This window comes from Rattus norvegicus, chromosome 5 (assembly GCF_036323735.1).
Source record: "Rattus norvegicus strain BN/NHsdMcwi chromosome 5, GRCr8, whole genome shotgun sequence".
Classification (NCBI taxonomy): Eukaryota; Metazoa; Chordata; class Mammalia; order Rodentia; family Muridae; genus Rattus; species Rattus norvegicus.
Genome location: NC_086023.1, coordinates 162,310,650 through 162,324,375, shown reverse-complemented (window position 1 = coordinate 162,324,375; position 13,726 = coordinate 162,310,650). Strand labels below are relative to the sequence as shown.

At 43.8% G+C, this 13,726-nt stretch overlaps 2 protein-coding genes across 9 annotated transcripts in view; one reads left to right on the top strand and one right to left on the bottom strand.

Annotated features, from left to right (window-relative positions):
* LOC103692519 (60S ribosomal protein L9 pseudogene) overlaps nucleotides 1-13,726 on the bottom strand; it is a 1,198,372-nt gene that overhangs the window by 488,742 nt on the left and 695,904 nt on the right. The window lies entirely within an intron of this gene.
* The window catches only part of Vps13d (vacuolar protein sorting 13 homolog D), a 225,390-nt gene that overhangs the window by 14,746 nt on the left and 196,918 nt on the right, over nucleotides 1-13,726 (top strand). For all 8 annotated transcript variants that reach the window (XR_005504466.2, XM_006239351.5, XM_006239353.5 and 5 more), the window contains 8 exon segments: nucleotides 708-785; nucleotides 4,994-5,184; nucleotides 5,270-5,353; nucleotides 7,781-7,897; nucleotides 9,988-10,092; nucleotides 11,103-11,273; nucleotides 11,625-11,725; nucleotides 12,939-13,107. Coding sequence is in view for 7 of the 8 variants with exons in the window: in XM_006239351.5 (XP_006239413.1) it covers nucleotides 708-785; nucleotides 4,994-5,184; nucleotides 5,270-5,353; nucleotides 7,781-7,897; nucleotides 9,988-10,092; nucleotides 11,103-11,273; nucleotides 11,625-11,725; nucleotides 12,939-13,107 (1,016 nt within the window). In the remaining variant the exon portion in view is untranslated.

Genomic DNA, 13,726 nt, shown 5'->3' with positions numbered 1-13,726 from the left:
AATCATGGTCAGCTTCTGTGGATGATCTGAAGCAGCTCTGTATCCCATACCTGGGATTAAAATGAGACCAAATTCTTTTAAAATTTCTATGTTTATTTTTTTAAAAAACCAAAATGCCAAAATTGTCACTATAGGGATCAAATCCAGGATTTTGTGAGTGTTGAGTGACCATTTTACCAAGTAAACTAAACTCCTAAGTGTCTTGTTACGTTTTAAACCTTCTTTGAAAAAATAAACAAGCTGGTCATGTACCTTTAGTGTTGTTACTCAGAAGGTTAGGAGGGGGATGGTACACGCTCAGAAGCTTGAGGTCGGCCTGGGCAACATAGTGAGACCCAGAGTCAAGAAAGGAAAGCAAGTGCCGGCAAGATGTTCAGTAGGTAAAGACACTTAAAACCTGAGTTTTATCCCTGGCACGTGCATGGTGGAAGGAGAGAGCTGATTCACTGTCCTGTGAAATAGAGCCTGACATGTAGCATGTTTACTCTCTGGCCCATTACAGACACAGTAAGGGTCTTGCCTACATTGTTCAGGCTTCTGCACTTCACTGTCCTGTGTGCTTCACAGGGGGCAGTCAGATCAGTGCCACAGACAAAACTCTCAGCTGGTGGTGGCATTGCCATGGCTGCAACCTTCAGTGTTGTGTGCACAGCCAGCAGATCAGTCTTTGTTGGATGAACATTTATTTCTTGGTGTTTTGTTTTTAGGTGCTGTTGAGTTAGAAAACCTCCCGTTAAAGAAAGATGCCTTGAAAGAACTGGAATTGCCCTTTGAAGTCAAAGCTGGTATGTGGAACCAAAGGAGGGAGGAGGATGGGGGATCAAGGTGTATCAGTCTCACCCAAGTGCAGGCGGATCTGTGAGATGGAGGCCAACCTGGTCTATATAACAGGTTGCAGGCCAACCAGGACTGTGCAGTGAGACCCTTTCACAAACAGACAGACAGACAGACAGACAGACAGACAGACAGACAGACAAATAAAACCTGCCTCAGAAAAGTCAGGGATTAGGGTTAGGGATGGAGTTCAGTGGTAGAGCATGTGCCTAACATGTACAGGACCTGGGATTCTATCCCTAGCACATGCAGGCATGCACGCACGCATCCTTAAACCCTCTTGCACACACAGAAAACCATAAGATCATAATAGTATCTATATGTCTTGTATTTTTACAACTGTTTTTATACTTTTGTTTATATATTTTTATAAACTTCTACAAAAGTATATATGTTTATATACTGAAAGAACCTCGCTCAAGTCTCAGGATGGCGCGCCCCAGGAAACACGAGAGACCAATCTTGATGTAAAAGCAAGAGGCCATTTAATAATAAGGAGCTCCGGGCTGACGCGTATCTCATGCAGGAGACACAGGAGTCGAAGCTCAAAGTCAGGGGTTTATATAGGGAAGGCTAGGGGGTTTGGCGCAGTTACACACAATTGGCTAATTTCTGGCGCAGCTATAAGTGATTGGCTCATTTAAACATGGCAGTGAGATTACAGCACAGCAGGAGAGTACGTATTGACTGGAGCATACAGGATTTTAGAAGGTAGGCGAGTAGGGTTTGAAGGACATCTGGTTAAGGTGTGACTCTGAGTAAGCTGGGGGAGGTGCCTTTCTGCCAGATGGTTTGGGTCAGTCCTGATAACTCGGGCTGGTTCCTGCATTCCTTTTCTTTATCTTTATGGTCTGTTAGTCCTAGCGGCAGGGCGGGGCTGCCTGGACTTGCTTTTCACAGTGTTTAGCCCTGAGTTTGTGAATTTTGAAACTTATTCTTTTAATTTTATATTTTTAAACCTTAAATCTGTATAATTTTCCTTTCAATACTTTTTTTTTTCTTTTTTTCGGAGCTGGGGACCGAACCCAGGGCCTTGCGTTTGCTAGGCAAGTGCTCTACCACTGAGCTAAATCCCCAACCCCTGCTTATATACTTTTTATAAACTTTTATGTTTATATATTTGTGTATATGTGCATGTCTTTGCACTAGCAAAGACACTGACAGTTTGGAATCTGAAAACTTCAAGAATGCTGACAGTGGTTGCTTCCAGAAGATGATTCTTCAAACATTGAAGGATTAAGAGAAACTCTTTGGGGGAAAATTGACAGTTTTCTAATGTTTGTGAAAATCTAATTCTTTATGCCTTTTCATTGTTGTAAAAATGTAAAAAATAAAATGCTGTCTTTTATCCCCTACTTGGTCCGGCACCGCAGTGCCTCAAGATATCTGCTAGATATCTTAAGTCTCAGTCAGCAAAGCCTCTCACCCGCTCTGCTCCATCCCATATCATACTGCTGAAGGCCTCTCTCCAAGCCTGGCAGCAACCTCTACCTATCTAGTTCCTAAGCAGGTTTCCATATCAGAAACACACATCCCAATTCCGCGGCAGCTCAATGTCTCTAGCTGCCGCACACTTTCTTACACTTAAATCACTACATGAAAGAACACACAATAACCTTTGACCCAATTGGTAAGATATAATTGCCCACCTAAATATACAAAGCCCTGTACACAACCATCCCTCAGGAACATTCATAACAACCTGTAAAGGTACAGTGTGGAATCTTAACCTCAGCCTCCATGTTCTCTTCTGCGCTTTTCTCATCCTTCCTGTCTCTTCCTCCTTTTTGTTCCTGTCTCCTCCCCTTCCCTCAAACTTTTCTCCCGCCCATCCTTCCTTCTTGTCCAATGACAGGCCTCGTTCTATTCTGTACCAGCCCTCACCTGTATTTTACAAATTAAATGGGGAGAAGGTTCTGACAAGTCACCTGAGTCCTGAGTAGTGACTAGCCTAGCGGTCCCTGGGGCAGCAGAATTAGCATCAAAATACAGATGACTCCAGGGCAAACCACAGCATCTTTTGTATTATCAAACTCATCCTTGTTTCTTACAAAAAGTCAGTAAGATGTGTGAAGTTCTGTTTTGCTGTCAGAATGCTTCTTATCCTTTTGCAAACTCCTTCAGTACTGCTTCTGTGGCCTGGCAGAGCAGAACATGCCTGTAACCCAGCATTTGGGAGGGAGAAGGAAGGTCAGGCATTCAAGCCCAACACAGTATGACCTTGTCTCAAACCAAACAAACAAATAACTGACACTCTACATTAATTCAAATGGGCATCTAGGTTTGGTTATAAGTCATATTTTCCTAGGGAAAGCTAATTTTTCATGATTTTTTTAATAAAATAATAAACATTTTCTCCTGCCCCTATGGTGCTAATTGAACGTAGGACTTTGTACGTGTAGAGCAAGTATTCTATCACTGAGCTCAGAATGCACCTATATTCTTAATTTGCTCTTAGACTAGGCTGTCAGTCATTTAGTATTATCATTAGCAATACCACTGGTAAGACTGTGGTAATAGTCTTTGCTGAGCAAGCATGGATATATGAGGGCCATGGTTCCTTCCCCAGAGCCACACAAAACGGAAAACACCGTTCTCAATGCTCCACTCTTAACCTTGAGTTTTGAGACAAAGTCTCACTATGTAGCCCTGGCTGGCCTGATGCTCACTATGCAGATCAGGCTGGCCTAAACTCAGTATGTTACTGGGCTGGCTTCAAACTCACAGAGATTCTATCTCTGCCTTCCAAGTGCTGGGATTAAAGGCATGTGCCACCATGCTCAGTGAGATGTCTTTTTTTTTTTTTTTTTTTTTTTTTTTTTGGTTCTTTTTTTCGGAGCTGGGGACCGAACCCAGGGCCTTGCGCTTCCTAGGCAAGCGCTCTACCGCTGAGCTAAATCCCCAACCCGAGATGTCTTTTATTATCTAGAGCTTAAAGGCTTGGCTAAAATAGAAGAAGTTGGGAAGTAAGCATATGCTACAGGCAAGGTAGCCGAGCCAAGTTTTTGTGAGCATTAGGTTTCTTTATCCATACACTGTGCTGTCTGTTCCGGTTTACAATGGGTCTGGTCAAGGTTAGATATGTAAGCATGATAATCCCAACAAATACCTACCAACCAGCCAGTTATTAACAAGAGATAAGTTCTGTGTCCAGGCTCTGCAGGTGGGTACCTAGGATACCTCTTAGGAATTCAAGATTGGTCCAGTGGGAACCACGTGTTTCCATAGTAGATAATCTATATTTGATATGAAAAAAACTCCGTGGGCATTTTCCAGCTTAATTCATTGTAGCTGATTGTCTTAGTTATGGCTTTACTGCTATGAAACGACATCATGACCAAGGCAACTCTTTTTTTTTTCTCCCAAGGCAACTCTTATAAGGACAACACTTAATTGGGGCTGGTTTATAGGTTCAGAGGTTCAGTCCATTATCTTCAAGGTGGGAACATGGCAGCATCTAGGCAGGCATGGTGCGGGAGGAGCTGAGAGTTCTACATCTGCATATTAAGGTTGCTAGCAGAATAGTGGCTTCCAGGCAGCTAGGATGAGAGTCTTAGAGCCCACACCCACAGTGACACACCTACTCCAACAGGGCCACACCTTCTAATTGTGCATGCACTCCCTGGGCCGAGCATATACAAACCATCACATTGGTTCTTTTTAATTAATTACTTTATTTTAAGGTGGCTCTTACAGATCCTACACTTGTTTCACATATGTAGGAACCTGAATGGCTAGCCTTGAACTCAGTTTGTGATCCAGGCTGGCTTTACCTTGCCATTCCTCTGCCTTAGCCACCTGAGTGCTGGGATTACAGACCTGCACCACTACACCTGGCTTGCTCTTTTGTTGATTATTGACTTTTTAATTTTTTCTTCTGATGCTGGTGATGGAACCAGGGCCTTGCACTTCCAAGGCACAAGTTCTACCAGAGCTAAACGTCACGCTCCAAGGTGCTCCTGCTGGCCTTGGACTTATGATTCTCCTACCTTTGTGTCTTTATCATTTCCTACATGCACCACCACACTTGTCAGCTTTTTATTTTTTAATAAAATAAATAATGGTAAAAGCAATCTGTGTGCCTTAAAGGGAGCTAGAGCTACTTTGAGAGACCTGAGGAGTGTGCATGTGTTTAATGAGAGGACCCTTCTCCTTCCAGGCTTGATTGGGAAAGTGACCCTTCAGATTCCTTTCTACCGCCCCCATGTGGACCCTTGGGTGATCTCCATCTCCGGCCTCCATGTAATTGGTGCCCCTGAGAAAATCCAGGACTTCAATGATGAGAAGGAGAAGTTACTGGAGAGGGAGCGTAAGAAAGTTCTGCTTCAAGCCCTGGAGGAGAGATGGAAGGCAAGGCCCTGTGCTTTGGGGGCGCCTGTGACATCCCCAACAGTGAAGCACTAGTCTCTGCTGACACGGGCTCTTTCCTTTGCAGAGTGAGCGGCGGCAGCAGAAGGGAGAATCATACTGGTATTCAGTCACTGCCTCGGTCGTCACAAGGATTGTGGAGAATATCGAGGTGAGTCCTGTCACCTCTATGAGGGCACATGAAGGGCTTCTGAGGTTTCACTGTGTTTTCGCTTCCGAGTTGCTTGTTTCTTGTGGGTTTAGCTGGTGCAGTGTTGGGGGCTGGCTGTTCAGGTGTGCCTTTTTAGATGTTGTTGCCAAAGGGAAAAACTGAAAGGCAAGTCCTGGCTTGTGAGACCGACACAGGTCTTTCTTGCTATAGCTGGTATGAGTAGGCGTTTTCCATTTCACTCCTCCTCCCCTTACCACACTTTCTTTTTGAATGTTGGAATCCCACTTGCTAAAGGATTTCTTACTTCAGAAGCCAAGTTATTTAGGTCTGGATGACTGGTTTCTGGGCAAGTCATCTAACCTCTCTGGTCATTGTGTTTTCATCTGCAAAATGAGAGGTGGGGTCCCCACTGCTTAGTGTGTGAGCTGTGACCTTGCACTGATGTGTCGTACTGCGTTTAATAGGCTGCAGTGCAGTGTGTACGTGTTTGACCATCAGGAGTGGGATCAGGGCATATGTGCACAATGCTTTATGTGCAGGTGTGTACATATTTTCTACAACAGGAATATTTTTTCTTATAAAGCATTGTTTTTTACATTTATTTATTTATGAGGGAGGGGGAGGTAGGGGCACATGTGGAAGTAAGAAGATTCCTTGTGACATTTGGTTCTCTTTTATTCTGTGGGTCCTGGGGATCAAACTCAGGTCCTCAGACTTGGCGGCCAGCACACTTGCCTGCCTAGCCTTTTGCTGACCCCAGAAATGTCTTTCCCCAGAGGGTGACTTATCTGTAGTGTAATCACAGGAATGGTGGGGCCTCTGCTTGGGGTGTTGCTGGTTGTGTGCACTCTCAGAGAAGCTAACTGCATGAGTGTGGCAAAAAGACACGCCGCCTACTGTGTACTCCTCCACTCCTCATCCTCCAGGTCTTATATCTTTTCTGTCTCTTCTTGCTTGATGGTCCTGAGCCTTGGAGGGGGTAACGTTGTACTTGTGCCATTTAGGACTGAGCACCCTAACCATCATTTTTTAACAAAGTTTTCGTGTGTGTGTGTGTGTGTGTGTGTGTGTGTGTGTGTGTGTGTGTGTGTGTACATGTACATACGTACATTTGGAAGTCAGAGGACAGCTTGCACAATTTGGTTTTCTTCTACACGGGTCCTAGGGATTGATCTCAGATCATCAGTCTTGGTGGCCAGTGCCTTTACCCATGGGACCACCTCACTGGTCCATATTATGATTTTTGCCATCAATAGTAAGCACTGGTTTCCTCACGTTGGCCTCAATACCATGATGGTAATATTAGTATGGTGATAACTTATTGTTTGACTTTCTTTTCCCCTTTTCTGTGGTGCGTGTGGTTTATGTTTGTGCATGCACACAAGTTTGCAGAATATGAAGGCCAAAGCAGTGTATCAGGTGTCTTCGTCTGTTGCTCTCTACCTTATTGCCTTAAGACAGAGTCTCTGCTTGGGTTACAGCTTACCGTTTTTACTGGCTGATCTGATCACCAAGGTTCTGGGATCTGTCTGTCTCTGTCATGTCAGTGCTGGCATTACAGGCAAGTGTAGCCGCCATCCATGCCTGACTTTCTGTGTGGGTGCTGTAGACTTGAACTCAGATCCTCATGCTTGCAAAACAAGAATTCTTCTCACCGAGTCATTTCCCTGGCCTTGTTTGTATTTTAGTAATGGCTAATGAAGCTAAACAAACACTTTTCTTGGCCACATACATTTATCTTTTTCCTCTGTTTTATAGTGCCGAGGGCTAAATCCAGGTCCTTGCATATGATAAACACGCACTCAACTTTTGAGCTATGTACAGGCTCCATTATTATCTTTTACTCACCAAAGCAGAGTATCTTCTCTCACTCACAGGAGTAAGAAGAATTAAACACATATGGAGATTCACCCAGACCTTATGAGTCTTGCAGGTGTTCCTGGGCTCAGATTCCTAGAAAGAGAAGAAAAGCAGGAGCAGTTATGTTGATTCAGTGGTGTTATTCATTTGTTTTCTCTCTCCTCTTTAAAAAAAATCAATTTATAGTTATTATATGTGTGAGCGTGGTGGGGGTATGTGCACAGGTCAGAGGACACTGTGGTGTTTGTTTTCCTTTCATATTTATGAGGGTTCTGGGCATTGAACTGATATTGCTAGGCTATGTGGCTGCTGAACCATCTCTCTGGGCCCTGGTATTGTTGTGGTTAAATGTTTACATTGTCTTCTAGAAAGGCTTGATTACAGCCTTCCTGACATAATATTCATCATAGTGATCTGTTATTCTTGAGTGGTTTGTGATCATGTTACCTTGGAATTTTCAGCACACTGATATCTGTGTGTAGATGCCCTCTGTCCTTGGCCCCCACGTATAGGATTTTACCGGCAAGAATTATTTAAATATATTTTCCCTTTCTTTTCCCTTTGCAGTTAAAAATTCAAGATGTCCATTTGCGTTTTGAAGATGGTCTGACCAATCCCTCTCATCCTTTTGCATTTGGCATCTGCATTAAGAATGTTTCCATGCAGAATGCTGCAAATGAGCCTGTGAGTATGAGATCTGACCAAAGACAAGAGTAAAACTCCATGCTGGGAGGCCTGGGACTCCGCCCTCTGTCCTTGAGTGCTATGTAAGCAGTGTGCTGCTACTTTGCCTTGCTATGTGTGTGTCTTATATGTAGGTAACTAAAGTTAATTTACTGGGAAGAGGAAACAGTTGCTTTTCATTGGTCTATTCCATCACTTTGGTTTTATACATAAAGAAGCTGAGGTGGGAGGAAACTCCTTCTGCTCTCAGTTTCACTCTCTGCCTGGGAATGTCTGTGACAGTTTCCACACTGTCTCTTTTCGTAAAGCTATTATGTGTCATGTCTGTGGTGCTTTATACTTGCCTGATAAAATGCTGATTCTCCATATACACTTGGTTGGGTTTTTTTGAGACAGGGTTTTATTATCGTCTTCCAGGATGGCTACCATCTTAATTGTATTTCCTGTTCTACAGTCAGATAACACCCCACTCCATAAAATAGAATAAATGTCATTGTTGTTGTTTAAGACAGGGTTTTTCTGGGTAGCCCTGGGTGCCCTAGAACTAGCTCTGTAGACCAGGCTGGCCTTGAACTCACAGAGATCTATCTGTCTCTGCCTCTGGAGCCCAGGATTAAAGGTGTACACCACCACAGCTCTGCAAGAGTAAATGATCTCTTGGGCAGGGCCATGGAGGTTGACATTGTCAGCAAATACAGTAAAACTTAGCAGCTTATTTCAAAGTTTGAGATGGCCTCATGGAGCATAGGCCAACCTTGATTTGTAATTTACTACATAGCCAGATATCTCTTTAGATTTCTGGTCCTCTTGTCTTCCTTATTTTCCAAGTTCTGGGAATTACTTGTGTGCCCACCACATGCCAGGCTTAGAATCCTTTAATTTTTGTTTCCTAGGACAATTGTTTAAAGGCTTTTGAGCCTTTGTGTGCTTGTGCATCTGGGACCCACTTCAGGTCTCTGCAGGCACTGACTACATACAATGTACAGACATTCATTCAGGCAAAATCTCCATTCATATAAAATATAAGCAGGATGTGGTGGTACATGCCTTTAATTCCAGTACCCAGGAGGCAGAGGCAGTCAGATCTCTAGTCTGGTCTATATAGTGAGTTCTAGGCCAGCCAAGGGCTACATAGTGATGCCCTGCCTCAGAACAGAACAAAGCAAAGCAAAGCAAAACAAAACTGAAGGTAAAAACAAGAAAGCTGTAGCACTGTATCCTCTGCTTCTGGAGAAATGTGAAACTAAGAAGCCCGAGGCTTCTGAAACTCTGAGGATCAGTGCGTCCGCACTACCCTCCACTTAATGGTTCCTTGTCCTATAGATGCCGCGTGCTGGTCTCTGTGTCTAGATTCGCAAGTCCTTCTCTCCTGTGTCCTTTTCTTTTTACAAAGACCCCATTCATTCACTTTGCCTACACTCATCCAGCATGGCTTTGCAATAACCTGATTCTGTCTGCGCAGACGGTGTTTACAAATAAGGACATACTCATCCTTGTGGTTGATGGGGACTTCTTGGAAGAGGACACTGTCCGAACTGATAACCCTTATAATATTCCAAGATAGTTTCTCTATACTTAAGTGACTTCCACTTCAAATACGTGTTCATGCACATGTACCCATACTGTTTTTCTACCATTCAAGAGTTCTAGTTCAGAAATGCAATCACTGTACCCTGAAGATATCAGGCCTTTTGTGCTGATTTACAGGTATTTTGATACTCATCTGCCCAATGCTATTTTCTGTTTGTTTGCTCATAGCATCTTAGATATCCATTGCTGCTTCTGTATAACTAAAAATATTTGTGCATGCTGATATTGCCAATTGATTGTATTTATTTATTTATTTAATACCTACTTACTCATTCAGGTGGGGCCTTATGTACCTCTGGCTTTCTTGGAACTCACTACCAAGGCTGGCCTTGAACTCACAGAGATCAACCTGCCTTGCCTCTTAGTTTAAGCTGTACAAGAGTAGACTGTTTTCCTTCAGGATTGCATCTCTTGCCCCTTGCAGAATGCCTGATGTGTAAACAACAGTTATATCTGAAATTAAAGGCCATCATCCTGTGTCTTCCCCTTTCTTCTCTCAGGTACAGAAACTAATGCGAAAAAAACGATTAGATGTGGCTGAGTTCAGTATCTACTGGGATGTCAATTGCACTTTATTGGGGGATTTGCCTCAAGCGGAGCTGCAGGTATGTTCTGCTTTGGGGCTTCTGTGTAAGATGGCTTTGAGGCTCATGGTGCAGCGACCCTGGTTTGCAGGCGGTTGTCCCCTGTGTCCGTGTCGACAAGCATCTTCTCTCTTGAGTCTGCCTGAGGAGCTTCTCGAGTCTGAAGGTTTCAACTTCAGATGCACATTAGCTTGTGTGTTTAACTTGGATCAGGTTACTTGGTGACTTTTGTTCATGTGTCTCTTTTTCATGTAAAGTTGTTCTTTAATTTAATTAATTAAGTGTATTAGTATTTAGTAATCACTAATTTAACACATTCAGTTAATATTAATAAAATTATAAATACCAATGGACTGAATTATTAATAGAAAGTTTAATTATTAAATACCAATTAATTTAATGTTCAATTAATAAATATATTAATTAAATTAATTTTGAGGCAGGGTCTCTCTACGTAGCCCTGGCTATCCTAGAATTCAGCTATGTAGAACAGGCTGTCCTAGAACTCACAGAGATCTGCTTACCTCTATCTTCCAAGTGCTTCTACTAATGGTACATGCATTGCCATGCCCAGCTAAAGTTCTGTTTTTAAGATGTGTCTGTTTGTCTAATTCCTTGCTTACTGCTGTGTGCCTGTGACACACAGTGGTCAACATTTTGTTGGTCAGTTGGAACTGAACATGAAGGTTTTGAGTGAACAGAGCAGGGCATCAGGTCAGTTTTTTATGGAGGGGTCATCCTGCTTGGGTTTCTCCTTAAACATTACCATGGTGGTATTCCTGTAAGACACTTATATAGATAGACAGTGTCACTGCTTGGGAAGGACTGAGAAAAAGCCTAACTTAGTCTTTTTGTAAAGAAACTGTAGGTACTTTAGTGAAATGGAGAAAAATGGTTTCCCCAGTTCCAGGTGGCATAAAGTGGATTAGGTAACATTGATGCTATGACCGAGCCCATGGCTGAATTCCCAGTACTGTAGAAGGTAACAGACAGGAAGTTGGTCCGTGTATAGTCAGTGTTCTGTGACACAGGAGGCCATGGCCAGGAGCATGGAGAGTCGCAGTCACCACTACATCTTGGAGCCTGTATGCGCATCTGCCCTCTTGAAAAGGAACTGCTCCAAGGAGCCTCTGAGGTCCCGGCACAGCCCGAGGATTGAATGTGATATTCAACTGGAGACCATTCCCTTGAAGCTGTCTCAGGTACCATGTTCTTTCCAGAGGCTCAGGTCCCCTGCTGGGAGCTGGAGCAAAGGAAAACCTGCCCCTGGGCAGTGTCCTCAGCATTGTTTGACCCCAGACTGTTAGGTGTAAACCCACGTGGCATCATATGGGGAAACTGAGCTCAGGCCCACTTTATGTGGATTTTGGTTGGGTACTTTTTGGGTGCTGAGCAAAGAACACGGGAGAACTGAGGCCATCAAAGTGCCTCCTGCTGATGCTTCGGTCACTGGCGTCCATCTCAGCAGATTAAGTGATGACTTGTTCTTGCGGTCTTGACTGAGCCACAATCCCCAATTCTGTCCTAATCCAGTATCTCTTACTCTAACAAAGCTGCAGTACCGGCAGATCATGGCATTCCTCAAGGAGCTGGAACGAAAGGAGAGGCAGGTGAAATTCCGGAAGTGGAAACCCAAAGTGGCTGTGTCCAAGAAGTAAGGGCACCTCTCCATGTCACCCATAAAGAGTGCATGCTCCCCCTGCCCCTTCTGTACATGAGGCTGCAGAAGAAAGGGCAGTTGGTTTAACTTTGATGCAGTTAGCGAGGTTTTAACATGTGTGACTGTATTATCCATAAAGAAATAGAAATAGAAAAAATATTTGGGACAAAAAGGGCACAAAATGCCTGTTGTTATTATTGATTTTCTTGTTGTCTCTCTGCTGCGGTAAGAGCCACCCTTAGAATGAGGGTAGGGAAACTCAGAAGACCTGGCTTTCACTCAGCAGGCAGACCGCTGTTGCGTGCTGCACCTTCTTGTGTGCAGCACCTTTCAAGCCCCTTAGTCTGTCCTTAGTCTGTTTGGCTGCATTATGTAAGCTGCGTTCTCTGCTTCCAGAGCAAACATCGATTCTCTTCCTTAAAATATATTTGAATTTAAATTATGTTTAAGCTTATGTGTGTATACACATGAAAGCACGAGCCCATAGAGGCGGGAAGAGGGTATAGATTGAAGCTGGGATTAAAGGCCATTGTAAGCCTCTGTGGTTCCTGGGAACTGAACTCTGGTCCGCTCTAAGAACAGTATGATTTATTTGTGTTAGAGTCTTTTTATGTAACCCTTGATGTCCTGGAACTCCCTGTGTAGAGCAGGTTATCATCAAACTCCTGGATCTGCCTGCCTTTGCTTCTTGAGTGGTGGGATCAAAGATGTGTGCCTCCATGCCCAGCCTCAGCGTGTGCTTTACTGCTGCCATCTCTTCTGCCCCATAAAGCCTCTCTTCATGTTATCGTGATTAAGTGTGACCAGTCTGACTTGTTAACCCTTTTAAAAGACCTCACGTATTTCCATGTATGTCTTCAGTTGACATCTGTAATGGTCAAATGTGTGGTGATTATGTCAAGATGGCTCTTGCCTTATTGCCATCAGTGATTTCCTCCCTGGAGAGGACTGCTCTGGTGAGGCCTGTTGGTTACATGCTGTGCTGTTATTGACACACACACTGTGTACTTCAGTGTTCTTTGGCAGCAGATTCACTCTTCTGCATATTGAGTTTAGCTTAATGTTAAAATGGACCCAAGACAGAGACAGTGGGCTAATAGGAGAAATTTACTTAGTCAAGGGCGAGCAGTGTTCTGGATTGTCCTGGATGAAGAATATTGCCCTGGTTTTTCCGGAAGGAGTAACATACTGTCCTGAATTGTTGCAGTTGTCGAGAATGGTGGTATTTTGCCCTGAACGCTAATTTGTATGAGATCAGAGAGCAGAGGAAGTGCTGTACCTGGGATTTCCTGTTGCATCGTGCCCGAGATGCTGTGTTTTACACTGACAGATATTTCAACAAGTTAAAAGGAGGCGTGCTGTCTGCAGATGACAAGGTGAGTGGACTACTTGCTTAGTATTTTTTTCTTGGTGTGTTTTTTTCTTGGTTGGTTTTGAGACAGCATTCATGTAGCCCAGCCCATTTCATGTAGCTGTCCTCAAGATTATGTGCAGCTGAGGCTAGTTTTGAAGGCCTTATCCTCCTGCTTCTACTTCCACAGTCCTGACATTACAGGCATGAGCCACTACACTTAGCTAAGAATGTTCTCTCATAGGTTGAAAAAAACAGCTGAGTCTCTGAAGACGTAGGCCAGTGTCAGGCTCAGTAGAGTTGGGACTTCTTGGAAGGTAGTACGCTTCATCTTGGCCAGAAGTATGCTTCATCCTGCTCCCTGAGGGGATGCCCATGATCTTGCCAGGCCACTCCTGGTACAGTTTTATGTATGTACCAGGGAGAATTTCACGGACTCATCAGTGTTTCTTCCAGTCCTGAACCTAGTCTGTTAGTCTTTGACTAATTTTTGTGGATTTTGGCCTACATTTTCTGTAATCCTAGTTGACTTGATTGACCTTGGACTTCTTGGTGATAGAGGTAAAGCCAGAGCAGGTACCACAGGTGAGAAGGCGATTCTTATCTGAGTCCCCTGCAGGCTAGATACCCTAGAACCAGCTCTG